At 38.1% G+C, this 15,000-nt stretch overlaps 1 protein-coding gene across 1 annotated transcript; it reads right to left on the reverse strand.

Annotated features, from left to right (window-relative positions):
• Window positions 1–689: 689 nt before the first annotated feature.
• On the reverse strand, window positions 690–7,694 carry LOC143028003 (uncharacterized). Its single transcript, XM_076189645.1, has 2 exons — window positions 7,268–7,694; window positions 690–808 (listed from the first exon to the last, which is right to left on the reverse strand). The coding sequence occupies exons 1-2, from the start codon at window positions 7,692–7,694 to the stop codon at window positions 690–692; spliced, it is 546 nt and encodes a 181-aa protein (XP_076045760.1).
• Window positions 7,695–15,000: the final 7,306 nt, after the last annotated feature.

Below are 15,000 nucleotides of genomic sequence, written 5' to 3' on the forward strand. Positions count from 1 at the left end.
TTTGCTACGGAGGCCCATATAACAAAGGGGTGAAGGGAAGGGCTAGTAAAACAGACACTCAAATTCTACCAGAACTAACTGTCACTTTTGCTATATATGCTACGACAGCCAAGCTATGTGGTAATAAGTGCTGGAATTCGTTAATGTATCGAACTCGAGTGATATATTCATGAAGTAAATTCGAGTCTCAATCGCGTTTTGTCAGAAAAAAAGGTGAAAAAAGCGAATAAGTAAAGAGATACTTACATAGGATTACAAAGGAAGAGCATGACGACAGGGGACCTTTTGGTCCATAACTAGGTCGGAAAAAAATATATATATATATATATATATATATATATATATATATATATATATATATATATATATATATATATACATATATAATAAATAAATAAATAAATAAATACCCACATCATCTGGCTTAAATCACCTGATATTGACAAGAATAAAAATTGATAAATAACGCCACATTTTCAAAGAAATGAAAGAATAATATGTATTTACTTTTTCTTTGCGTCTTTTGCCTTTAACTCTCATACTCCAATGACGCCAAGCTCTATTTTCTGATTGTCGTCAAACGATTTTATTCAGCTGAGAAACAAATTCCCGATCTATCAAGACCACGTGTGAACACAAATTCATCACTCAAGTTAATAAAACCATCTGGTGGTAGTCAGAAGAAGTACTTAGGAGATTAAATGCTCAATACGGAACAGAGGACCCTGCTTCCAGTATTCCAGAGTTTTTCTTATATTTTCGATCCCTTTGGGCTTCAAAAATTGAAGTATCCTGAATATTGCTGATTCTCAAAAATAGATAAATAAGTGAATAAAAGAAATATAATTATATAAAATAAAGTAACCACATAACCCTCTCTCGCATGACCGCATATCACATACACTAATGACGTTATTCCTACGAGGTATTATGTATGAGGCATCCACTTAAGAGCTTCGTTAATTGCCGTGATATTATGCAAACAGGATAGTATATATGTGTGTGTATAACTTACCCAATTGAGCACACCATTGGTGGTAATTCATTCCATAGAATTTTTCTTATCGAGTCATTGCAACATTCATATTAGTTAAAAGTTTCTTGATACAGTTTGCAGTCATTAGGTTTTAGAAAAATAATCGTGTTTTTTGTGGTGATACGGGTATGTATATTCATTTGGGTACGTAAATGCCTATATTCATGTTTGTGTGACACTGCATGTTTTAATTGTATACATAAACACGCACACAAGCACACGCGCATACACACACACACACACACACACACACACACACACACACACACACACACACACACACACACACACACATACACTCACGTACACACACACACTCACGCACACACACACACACACACACACACACACACACACACACACACACACACACACACACACACACACACACACACACACACACACACACACACACACACACACACACACACACACACACACACACACACACACACACACACACACACACACACACACACACACAAACACACACACACACACACACATACAAGCATACCTATCAAGGTGTTACGAAAATTCATGAAATAGCCCAAATGCGGCCACTAGGAGAGTAAAGCTTAGTTGAGGTTAGCTTCGTCCCATTACCTACAGAGGCTGTGCCTCAGAGGTTACTGGGATAGTATGGTGTTAATAAGAATGAAATAGTGTCAATATAAATAACAAATGTTCGTTTCCACCTTTCAAAGATCAAAAATAAAAAAAATAATTACAGTGGTTACGAGGTCAGTATTCTTTGAAGAAGTATATGCACAAATCTGGATAGAAAAAGAAAAAAATGCAAAAAGAAAATGAGTTTGTGTTTGAAAAATATGACAACAGAAAAATATCTGCCAACTTAACCCTCTCACCAAACTCTACTACTCAAGATATTTATTCTAATTCAATTTATTCAATTGGAAGAAGCCCCGTACACAACAAAAGAGCTTCAAAATATGTCTAACTTATCTTGAATTAAATTTCTGTTCCGTTATACGTCTTTAGTATTTCATTCTCGCTTCCGCTGGTTATTTTTCCCCGTCCACAACAAAAGGGCTTCAAAATGTATGAAACTTATCTTGGATTAACTTTCTGTTCCGTTATACATCTTTAGTACTCCATTCTCGCCCCCGTCGGTTTGATTTCATCCAGCCAAGGAACCTCTGTCGCCAGGCGGAACTGGGCTGAAGTAAATGAGAAATCCCTCCACATATGGAACATGTCGTCGTCTTGTCAACGTAAAAGCAATCAGCCAAGAAGAGCGAGACAAATTGTTAACATCACTCCTAAGTAGCATAGAAAAAAACAACAACATATAGAAATGTTTGTTATTATTCTGTTTGTTTACTATTATTTGCGTGATTTTAGTTATCGGTTATATGTCAGTTTATTATTATTTACTATTTACCTGTTTATCATTTAACTATACCTATGCATTTATTTATTTTATTTATCATTATTTATGTCATAATTTTTATTTATTTATTTATTATTATATATATTTTTTTCACATCCGGCCTAGTTATGGACCAAAAGGTCTCCTGTCGGCATGCTCCGCCTTTGTAATCCTTTGTAATCCTTTATGTTCCCAAAAACCCTACTATATGTATCAATAAATAAGGAGTAAACAAAAAGAAGAGAAAAAAAAAATAATAATATCTAGAACTGTTGGTTTGTTTGTGTTTACATGCGTGCGTGCGTGCGTGCGTATGTACATGCGTGTGTCTGCTTATATGTATATGTATGTGTATGCGCGAGCATATACAGGTGACCATGTTTATATACATGATGTGATCAAATTAAATTTCTCTCAGATCGTCTCTACGTCAGAATATCTTAGTTTGACGTCATCTACTTATGCAGCCGAACGTACCACTCTCTTCGCACTCCCCCTCCTTCTCCTCTTCATTCTCCTCTTCCTCTTCCTCCTCCTCCTCCTCTTCCTCCTCCTCTTTCACCTCTTCCTCCTCCTCCTCCTCCAAAATCTGTGTGTGTGTGTGTATTTACCTAGTTGTATTACCTAGTTGTATTATACGGGAAGGGGAGTTATGCTCATAGTGACCGGTCTTTGTATCTCCCAGCATCTAGTTTGTTCTTAAATTCTTGTATGATGCTTGCACACACAATGTTTCGTCCAATTTGTTCCAGACGTCCATCACTCTGTGTGGAAAACTATTTTTTTTTCAGATCTCTTCTATAATTATCCTTTTTTAGTTTCTTTTCATGTCCCCTTGTTTCTCTTTTATCCCATTTTAATAGGTCTTCTCTATCAAGGACTTTCATGTCTTTCATGATTCTGTAAGTAGCCAATATATCTCCTCTTTCTCTTCTCTGTTCCAGGGTTGGTGGTTCCAGTTTAGACAATCATTGCTCGTATGTCAATTTTGAAAGTGGTGGGGCCATCTTTCTCGTTCCTCTTTGGATTCTTTGTAATTTCCTTATATTCTTTTTTGTACTGGGTGTCCATAGTGTCGCAGCGTACTCCAATCTTGATCTTATCAGTATGACTAATATTCTTTTACCATTACTTCATCCATGTAATTAAAAGCCACCTTTATTTTTTTTTGTGTGTGTGTGTGTGTGTGTGTGTGTGTGTGTGTGTGTGTGTGTGTGTGTGTGTGTGTGTGTGTGTGTGTGTGTGTGTGTGTGTGTGTGTGTGTGTGTGTGTGTGTGTGTGTGTGTGTGTGTGTGTGTATGTATGTGTGTGTGTGTATATGTGTTTGTGTACGTGTTTATATGTATATGCATGTGCACGCGTGTGCATATGCAAGTGACCATGTTTGTGTACATAATGTAATCAAATTAAATTTCTCTCATATCCTCTCTACGTCAGAATACCTTACATTGACGTCATCTATCCATTCAGCCAGGTGCACCACCCTCTTCATACTCCTCCTTCTCCTCTTCCTCCTCCTCCTCTTCCTCCTCTCCCCCCTCTTCCTCCTCCTCCTCCTCCTCCTCCCAACATACATGACCATAGCCGTTCGAGGAGACACATTGCATTGGAATTATGGTTGTTTAGCAGATGTAATACTTTTCGTTTTACGAATTCAGTCGTCGTCTTCAGGGCTGCTGGCCAAAGCAGAATGAGATTACGTCAATATAGATATCCAGACGGGGTGGTGGAATACTATATGAGGGATGAAAACTTCAGCATTTAATGCTGGTTAAACTAAATACACGTGCACGCAAATACATACGCTCCGGTACACATAAACACACACACACACACACACACACACACACACACACACACACACACACACACACACACACACACACACACACACACACACACACACACACACACACACACACACACACACACACACACACACACACACACACGACTCGGTGGCACAGTTGGTAGAGCGCTGGACTGGACAGTACGATTGTGCTCGCAGTACCCAGTTCGAATCCTGCCCAGGGCCGAAATTATTTCGGTATCGCTGTGCTTCGGGTCGTTACTCTGACTCTCGTGGGCGGGGAGTTGGGTGTGTGTGTGTGTGAAAGGTCATAGCATTACCCATAGATCGGTCATACGAGCTCTGAGCTCTCGTCCGGGAGGGAAATAGCTGTCGATCACGAGTCCAACAAGTGATCCAAAGACCAAGGTGAATACACACACACACACACACACACACACACACACACACACACACACACACACACACACACACACACACACACACACACACATACACACACACACATGTACACACACACACACGCACATTTACGAACGTCACGATAACCACTATAGATTCGGAGCAGAGATCAGCACATTTGTCTTAGCATCTCAACGAGCTTATGACGTAATAAACGCAAAAGTTCTGCCCTACAGATTCCTTTCTTTGGCTTCACCTCTGCAAATACTCGTGCGATAATTTCTTATTTCATGTACTGTTTCGTACATATGTGAAATACATAGCTTTCTCTATAATTTTGTATATTTTCTTTATACTTTTGTCAGGTAAATGTATATATATATATACACACACACACACACACACACACATATATATATATATATATATATATATATATATTATATATATAATGTGCATACATATATCCATATATATACACCTATTTACCTACCTGCCTACATGCATTTATAAACACACACACACACACACACACACACACACACACACACACACACACACACACACACACACACACACACACACACACACACAATTTTATATATATACACACATATATATATATATATATATATATATATATATATACATATATATATTGGAAAACAGTAAACACCAGATTCAATTGAAGGGTTTATTTGTCCGACGTTTCGATTCCCGTCCAGGAATCGTCTTCAGGGGGTATAATGGTTACAAGAATGTGAACTCCTTATGAATCGCTGAAATGGTAAACCTGGGAAAGGTTCACCCTTTCAGTCAATTGTACAACGCATACAATACAATAATGAAATAAAATAAAATAACATACAATAAAAATAATAAAATACATTACAATACCCATTACAATAAAATAAAAATAAAAATAAAAGTTACAATTTTGAACATAAAACAAACGAAGAAAAAGTGACCATAGGTGACACATAGTAAACAACAACAGGACAAAGAGTAAATAGAAGTGGACCAAATGTCCGAACTGAAGAATCAGGAACAAACGACTAAATTAAAAACAAAAATGCACTACAAAATACAAATAAAATACATGGCTGTGAACAAAAACAAAAGTAGCAAAAAGACTCTAGCGTGACACAACGAGAATACTTCAGAACATACAACAAGGACCAAATGTCCGCAACGAAATGTCAGGGGGGGGGTAAACGGCTAAATTACAACCAAACAAATACAACCAAACAAAATACAAAGAGTAAATGGCAGTGTGACAAAAAAACATCAAAACGAAACCCAAAAGTAAAGGCAGAACATAATTCAAAGACGTAAAAGAAAGAAGGTGGACCAAATGTCCGCCGAAGTAGGAAGTGGTGGACAAGCGGAAAAAGGGGGGCTCAATAACAAATGACTACATTACAAGCAGACAAATAAAAAGCAAAGAAGAATGAACGTAGAAAAAGGGAAGCAAACTACAAATGTAAAGTCACGGGAAGGGTGGGGGGAGTCGAAGAGGTGCATTGGGAGATCGCTTACGAGAAAGGACGTCAGTCAAAAGCCAACTGGTGAACAAAAGACAGGTCGAAAAGAAGCAACGGAGAAAAGAAAACAGGACAGAGGAATTAGCCTGTGTTACTCCTCGTGCCTAGATAAATAGGGTTGAGGTCAATGCACCTGTTTATGCAGTTGCTCTTAGTTTCCCATGCTTCGAGGAAAAGTCTTTTCTTTATATTATTTTCTTTATGTAGAGTTGTAGCTCCATCCCAATCAATCATGTGTTGGTGTTCTGTAGTGTGTTTGTACAGGGCCGATTTCGGATCTTCTCGTCTAACTGCACATTGGTGTTCTTGTACTCTAGTGGACAGTTTCTTTTGTGTTTCTCCTACGTAAACCGTGTCACAGTCCGTGCAGCTTATTTGGTAAACTACACCGGCCTGTTGAGTAGGTTCTTCGGTGTCTTTTACTTTGGTGAGATTTCTGTGTAAGGTGTTGCGGGGTTTGTGTGCTACTTGTATTCCTTTGTCACGTAAGACTCTAGCAGTAACCTCTGAAGCTCCTTTGATGTAGGGGATAGTGACTCTAGGCGTGATATGTGGTCTCTGTTGTGGGGTGTCGGTGGGTCGTGCTTTTGTCCATTTCCGTATGGTACTGCTGGAATAGCCGTTGTTCCGGAAGACCTGTAAAAGGTGTTTTCTTTCGGCCTTCTTGGATTCCACAGAAGAACAGACTTTATCAGCTCTGTTCCATAAAGTCCTGATCACACTCCTTTTGTGGCAATCTGGATGGTAGCTATCAAAGTCCAACAGTCTATCAGTGTGGGTGGGCTTTCTGTAGAGACTTGTACCAAGGGTGTCACCTTCGCGCTTGACGCAGACGTTCAGGAACGGCAGTTGGAAATCTTTCTCCAGTTCCATTGTGAATTGAATGGCCGGTTCAACACTGTTGATGTAACTGAAGAAAGGCTCCACGTCCTTGCTGTCCAAAATGGCGAACACATCATCAACGTATCTAGTCCACAGTTTTAGCGAAGTAGGTGCAGCACTTAGAAGTTGAGCTTCCAGTCTTTGCATCACTACTTCAGCCACCACAACTGAAATAGGCGATCCCATCGGTGTGCTCTTACGCTGGTGGTAGGTGTGATCCCTGAAGCGGAAGTAAGTGGAGTCAAGGCACAGGGATATGAGTCTCATGAGTTCTGACACGGAAAGTTTCTGGTTATCCAAGAATCCCCGGTTGTCCTCCATGGCCGACTTTAGCGCACTTTTGGCCAAATCTCGTGGGATGGACGTGAACATAGACTGAACATCGAAGGAAACCAAGACATCCCCACTCCTTAAGTTAAGTCCTTTGATTCTTTCAATGAAGTCAGCTGAATTCTGAAGCATATGTGGTGAATCAGTCACTAGAGGTCTGAGAAGTTTAGCCAAGTACGAAGCAAGATGGTAGGTCGGAGAATTTCTAAAAGCTACTATGGGTCGAAGGGGAATATTTTCTTTGTGGACTTTTGGTAACCCATAGAACTTAGGGATGGTAGAATCTTCTGGCCTCATTTTCTTTCACTCGTCATCATTTATGATCCGATTTTCTCTGAGTTCTTTCAGCTCTCGTTCAACTTTGGCCTGTAGCTTCTTTGTGGGGTCTTGAGGTACGATGGTGTAAGTCTGGGTATCTTGAAGTAACGCCAGAGCCTTCTGGTCATAGTCTTCCTTGTCCAAAACGACAGTTGACCTCCCTTTGTCGCTGGTTAAAACAACAATTGAGCGATCTCTGCGTAGTTCCGCTAAAGCTTTGGTTTCTTCAGTGGTCAGGGAACGACTTGTCTGTTTGGATTTCAGTGCTCCTACGATTTTAGTTCTGACGGCCTGTTTGTCCTCAGGAGTGCCTTCCATCAAGTTCACTCCTAACTCTGCAGCGGCCAGGAATTCAGCGTGGTTGACTTTGCCTTGAACATTAAAGTTAAGGCCCCTGGCCAGCACATTATTTTCTGCATCCGAAAGCTGTCTACTGGAGAGATTGGTCACCCACCTTGCAGGAGCAGGTGGTCTAATGTCTAGCAACCGTTGGAACTTGGACTCAAGGGAACTCCGCTTGCTTGAAGACTTGGACTGGCTGAGATTGGAGATCTTTTCAAGTATTGTGTCAAAATGGGTTGCCTGTAGTAAAGAGGCGCATTGGTTCTTGAAGGTGGTGATGTCTCTATTGAAGCGATGGATTCTACTGTGATGATGGTCTATGGCGCATTTCAGAAGTCGGCGACCACAGGCCTCTGCTTCTTCCTTGGCTTTTCTAGTGTTGACAGGAGGTCTAACTCTAGCGAAAGAGGGGAGGTTATTGCGATTACGGCACAATTGACAAAAAACGTAGCTGCTCGCGGATGACGGATTTCTTGAGTTCACAGTTCTCCCATTTCCTGACTGTGTTGAGCACTTTAACACTGTAATGTTGTTCAATGTAAGAGAAGATTTGGAATCTGGGATCCATATTGGAAAACAGTAAACACCAGATTCAATTGAAGGGTTTATTTGCCCGACGTTTCGATTCCCGTCCAGGAATCGTCTTCAGGGGGACGGGAATCGAAACGTCTAGTGTTGACAGGAGGTCTAACTCTAGCGAAAGAGGGGAGGGTATTGCGATTACGGCACAATTGACAAAAACGTAGCTGCTCGCGGATGACGGATTTCTTGAGTTCACAGTTCTCCCATTTCCTGACTGTGTTGAGCACTTCAACACTGTAATGTTGTTCAATGTAAGAGAAGATTTGGAATCTGGGATCCATATTAGAAAACTGTAAACACCAGATTCAATTGAAGGGTTTATTTGCCCGACGTTTCGATTCCCGTCCAGGAATCGTCTTCAGGGGGACGGGAATCGAAACGTCGGGCAAATAAACACTTCAATTGAGTCTGGTGTTTACTGTTTTCCAATATGGATCCCAGATTCTAAATCTTCTCTTATATATATATATATATATATATATATATATATATATATATATATAATATATATATATATATATATATATATACACTGGAATATGCTGTTTCAATGTCTCCAGATCTCTTTACGACGAAATGGGTAGATAAAAAAAAAAAAAAAAAAAAAAAAAACAGCGACGAGCTACAATGCGACCTGATCTGAAAAGAATTCTTATGGAAATTGCCAAGTGTATATATGAACCTCTTCTCAAAAACTGAGGAGGCTATGTCAAGAGGGCCTAGTTGCGGCGAGCACATTGTCCCTAATGGAAAAGGAAAAGAAAATTAGGGAGGGAAGTCTTACAAATTTTCACGATGATGATATATAAGTTGAATTGTTTTCTCACTGAATACTGACCAATCTAGCAGTCAGAATTTTACTTTAAGCTGGCTGTAGTTTGGTAGAACTTTACCAACCGACTAATCAATTAACGGGGCAAATTTGGCACTGTAGAGATGGATTATATTACAGTTCAAAGGTTTAGCATTCAGATGTTGAACATCAAAGCAATGCACGGTGATGTTTGTTCATTGGTTATTTTGTATACATGTTGATTACCCTTCTTGCTTTTATTGCCTCTGTGTTATATTTTCTATTAATTATATTTAACTTTTCCATCCGACCTTGTTATAGACCAAAATGTTACTTGTATGTGTACGTGCATATGTGTGATGTCTATTCGCACATATACACGCTCACTTACACACACACACACACACACACACACACTTACTCACACACACACACACACACACACACACACACACACACACACACACACACACACACACACACACACACACACACACACACACACACACACACACACACACACACACACACACACACACACACACACACACACACACACACACACGCACACGCACACGCACACACAAACACGCACACACGTCAGACTTCGTCGGGGTCAGACGTGTCGGCTGGCGCCTGTGACTGCTAAGGGTCAGTGTGTTGACCCTCTCCCCCCTGTAGTTACTTTTAAGATCAGTGTGTGATGGTGTTCAAGTGTTGCTTCAGGTGAACGGATAATTTGGTCTATAGTGACACTCCTCACAGAGTGGCGATTATAGTATACGACCTACTAGTTAAAATGGCTACTCCTACCCGTCTACACTACAGTGCAGGCAAACTGTTTCAATTAAGATCAGGGTGTAAAATTATATTAGGGATACATAAGAAGTATAATCCAATTAGGACTACGAGAATAAATGAGGAAGAGGAAAAAGTAAATAATATATTAGAGGTAGTTTAAGAAGATGAATCAGAAACAAGAAAAGAAATAGAAGAAATATATAGACTAGGAAAATACAATACAGATAAGACCAGACCAATTAAGGTTAAATTCAGGTCACAAATGACAGCAGAGAATATCTTAGCAAAAACATGGAAACTAGCAGACAATGATCAATTTAAACAGGTATGGATAAAAAGAGAAATGAGTAAAAAGGAAAAAGAGGATGAGAAAAACTAGAAGCTAAGAAAAAAAAATGAAAAGAACAAAGTAAGAAAAAGAGAAATTCTATTGGAGAGTCGTGAATATGAAAGTGAGGAAATGGTTCATAGAAGAGAAAAACAGAAGGGAAACAGAAAACACAGTGGAAGTAGCAGAAAATTAAAAGTGTCTTCCACAAATATAGATGGCTTAATAACAGGCTGGAACGAACTGAGTGATTACCTGAAGGAAAAAGAACCGGATATAATGGGAATTGTAGACACAAAATTGAAAGGTCCGCTACCATCCAACAGTGTAGGACATGATACATATAATTATTGGATTAGAATCAGAGATGTAAAACAAGGGGGTGGAGTTATGTTCCTGACTAAGAGGGATATAAGTGTGAGGAATGTCACATATGGAAAGAATAGAGTAGAGATGATTATAATGGAAGTGAAGGACAAGGATGGGAAGAGCAGGAAGATTGTAGTAAATTATGTGCCTCCTAAAACGGCTTCGTGGGAAGGGAGAGAACACAAAAATATGTTAGAAGACACAAGGATAACACTAAATAAGACAATGGAAAATGGAGGAAGAATATTTATAATGGGTGACTTCAATTGTAAAGAAATTTGCTGGGAAGAGATGACAGTGAAGGGTGGAGACGACCTATGGTGAAATGTACTACTTAATATAATTATAGAACATACAATGACGCAATGAATACAAGAGAATACAAGGTATAGAAATGAGGTAGAACCATCGAGACTAATGATCGCATCAGAACCCGAAATAGTGGACAAGATTAAATATAAGACACCAATAAGTAAAAGCGACCACACATTGGTTGAACTGGAACTAAATGAGAAAAAATACACGAAAAAACGAGTAATATAGAAAGGGAAGATTGATGTGATTTTTTTTTTTATAAAATAAGAGAATTCATTCAAAATGCAGACTGGGAAAGAATACACAAGGAGGAAACAACAGTAGAAGAAAAATGGAGTATTTTGAAATTTCTTTTTATAAAGGAGTGGGAATGTATGTTCAAAAACAAATTCAAGAAAAATAATATGTAGAGTGCTGGTACAACAAAATATATAGGGGGTTAAAAGACAAAAGGGATAAGGATTGGATAAAATGGAAAAAGACAAAAAACCTAAAAAATGGAAAATATAGAGATGACTATGCACAAGTGTGCAGAGAAGAAAAGATAAAATACACACACACACACACACACACACACACACACACACACACACACACACACACACACACACACACACACACACACACGGACGCACGCACGCATACGCACGTCACGATCATCACTATAGATTCTAAGCAGATATCAACACATTTGTCTCAGCATCTCAACAAGCTTATTTGACGTAATAAACAACGTAAAAGTTCTGCTCCACTAACTCTTGTCTATGCCTTCCACCCTGTCTATACTCGTGCGATACTTAACTTGTTTTGTAATTCATCATTATACATACGTGAAATACATAGCTTATTCTATAATTTTGTATATTCTGTTTACATATTTCTCAGTTAATGTATGTATATATACATGCATATATTCATATATATACGCCTACCTACTTATCTACCTTTCCACACAATAAACTAATAAGGAAGATAGAATCAATTGGTGGCATCAGAGGAAAATTATTAGAATGGATGAAAGACTTCCTGACTGGGAGAAAAATGAGAGTAGTAATTAAAGACAAATTCTCAAATTGGGAAGTAATAACAAGTGGTGTCCCGCAGGGATCAGTACTGGCCCCGATCATGTTTGCTATATACATAAATTACATGGACGAAGGAGTAGAGTGTTATGTGAATTTCTTTGCAGACGACGCAAAAATACTAGAGAAAGTAAAAATGGAGTTGGATTGCAACTCATTACAACAAGACTTGGACAAGATCTGGAAATGGACTCAAAAGTGGGAAGTGAAATTCAATATCAAGAAATGTAGTATAATGGAATTTGGAAAAAGTAAAAAGAGAATATCGACAGATCATAAAATTGGTGAAGAAGAGGTAAAAAAAGTAAACTCGGAAAAAGACCTTAGAGTGATGATCAGCAAAGACATGACACCGGATAAGGATATTAATAAATTAGTCGGAGAAACCTATAATTTACTGAGGTCAATAGAAGTGGCCTTTGCCTATTTGGACGAGGAAAAGATAAAAAAAAAATCTTTAACTACACTAATAAGACCAAAACTCGAGTACGCAGCAACACTATGGACACCCAGTACCAAAAAGAATATAAAGCTAGAAAAGATACAAAGAGCAACAACAAAACTGGCACCAACTCTTTCCAAAATAACATAAGAACAAAGACTGTTCAAATTAGAATTACCAACTCTGGAACAAAGAAGGGAAAGAGGAGACTTACCAACTATCTATAGAATTATGAAGGGAATGGAAATCTTAGATAAGAATGACTTATTGAAATGGGACAATGGAAAAACAAGAGGACACGAAAAAATATAATTACAGAAGAGATCTGAAAAAAAATAGCTTCCTACACAGAGTGATAGATACTTGGAACAAATTGGACAAAGAAGTAGTATGTGCAAACACTATTAAAATATTTTAAGAAAAAAAAATGATGTTGAGAGATACAAAGACGGGTCACCATGAGCATAGCACCCTTCCCGTTTAATACAACTACGTAAATACTAGGTAAATACATACACACATACATGCATACACACACATACATACATGCATACACACATACATACACACATACATTACACACATAAATACATACATACATACATACATTGATACATACACACACATACATGCACACATACATACATACATACATACATACATACATACATACATACATACATATGTCTATCAACCTTTCTACAATTACTTACAAGTATTCTATCCATCCATACATATTTTTTTTATATGATAGGTAATTCTGAATTTATGAATTTTCTCAATGTATTTCTTTTTTCTTACGTCTCAAACCCATCTAAGACACTTGAGCTTTCTTCAATGGTACTGGCATTTGTCCTTCCAGTTCCTTTCTTTCGATGGTGGTAAGAGAGATCATGGTGTCCTGCGCAGCTGACCTTGTTTATACACCAGTTTCAGCGTTGTCGGTCATTCATCTTAGTTCTTGCTGGTCTGAGACCGACATTGGCCTTGCCAATACCCTGGTTAGCCGGTGCGCTCTTTCTTGGTGTCTTCTGGTTGGTCCTCCGTCGGTTCGTCTGGTTTGGTCGTACTTCCACGTGATGATTATATCACGTGGTTTTCTTCGGTGGGTCTTTGAAGCTCCTGCAGTGAGGTAGTTGGAATCTTTCGTCGTGTCAGTTTCATAATTGTCATGCCAATACAGAGGTGAAATCATTATGGTATATTCTTTCAATTATGCAGTTAATGGTGCAGTCTCCGTTGATATTAACGAAAAGGGACTCCACGTCGAGTGATGCAATGACTCCGCATATACATGTACATATACGTATACGCATATGTATACATATACATATACATATAAATATACATAAACATATACATATACATATACATATATATATATATATACATATACATATATACATATACATATACATATGCATATACAAATACATATACATGTACATATTCATATACATTCATATACAAATACATACACATATACATGTAGATATACAAGTAACATTTTATTCCGTAACTAGGTCGGATGCAAAAGAAAAATATATTAGAAAATATAACACAGCAATATGTATTTGTATATGTATGTGTATATATATATATGTATATGTATATGTATATGTATATGTACAGTATATGCATATGTATATGCATATGTATATGTATATGTGTATGTGTAATATCAACGCAGACTGCACAATTAACTACATAATTGAAAAAAATATAACAATGATGTCACTCCTAACCCGACCATCCTTGAACAATATATTTTGGAAGTTTTTATTATGCTGTACCAAGGAAGCCCATTTTATCTCTCTACAAATAATCAAATATCATGAACTTGGCGATGTAATTATGGGTCCTGTACAATGTAAATGACAAATTTCTTTATATATTATATAGAAGAGGAAGTTTTCAAGGAAACTGATAAATTTGATACATACTTCATGTTTATATAGAAGACGATGGTGAAAGAGTTTCTTAATTGGACTCGTCAAGCAACATATAGGGTCCTTGAACACTAACATGTATACTAAGCCCATAGACACTGGGCACCGCCTCACTGGTACAAATGAATGCCCATTAGGTTCTATATCACAAGAGCATGCCATACTGCTGTACATAGAAACAAGTATACAATGAAATTGATAGTGCCATCTAAGTGCTAATGAACATTGGTTTTAGAAAAAAAATATTGTATGACAAACAGCAGAAAATTGGTACAATAACAA

Source organism: Oratosquilla oratoria, chromosome 9 (assembly GCF_046742065.1).
Source record: "Oratosquilla oratoria isolate Oo_2021 chromosome 9, ASM4674206v1, whole genome shotgun sequence".
NCBI lineage: Eukaryota > Metazoa > Arthropoda > Malacostraca > Stomatopoda > Squillidae > Oratosquilla > Oratosquilla oratoria.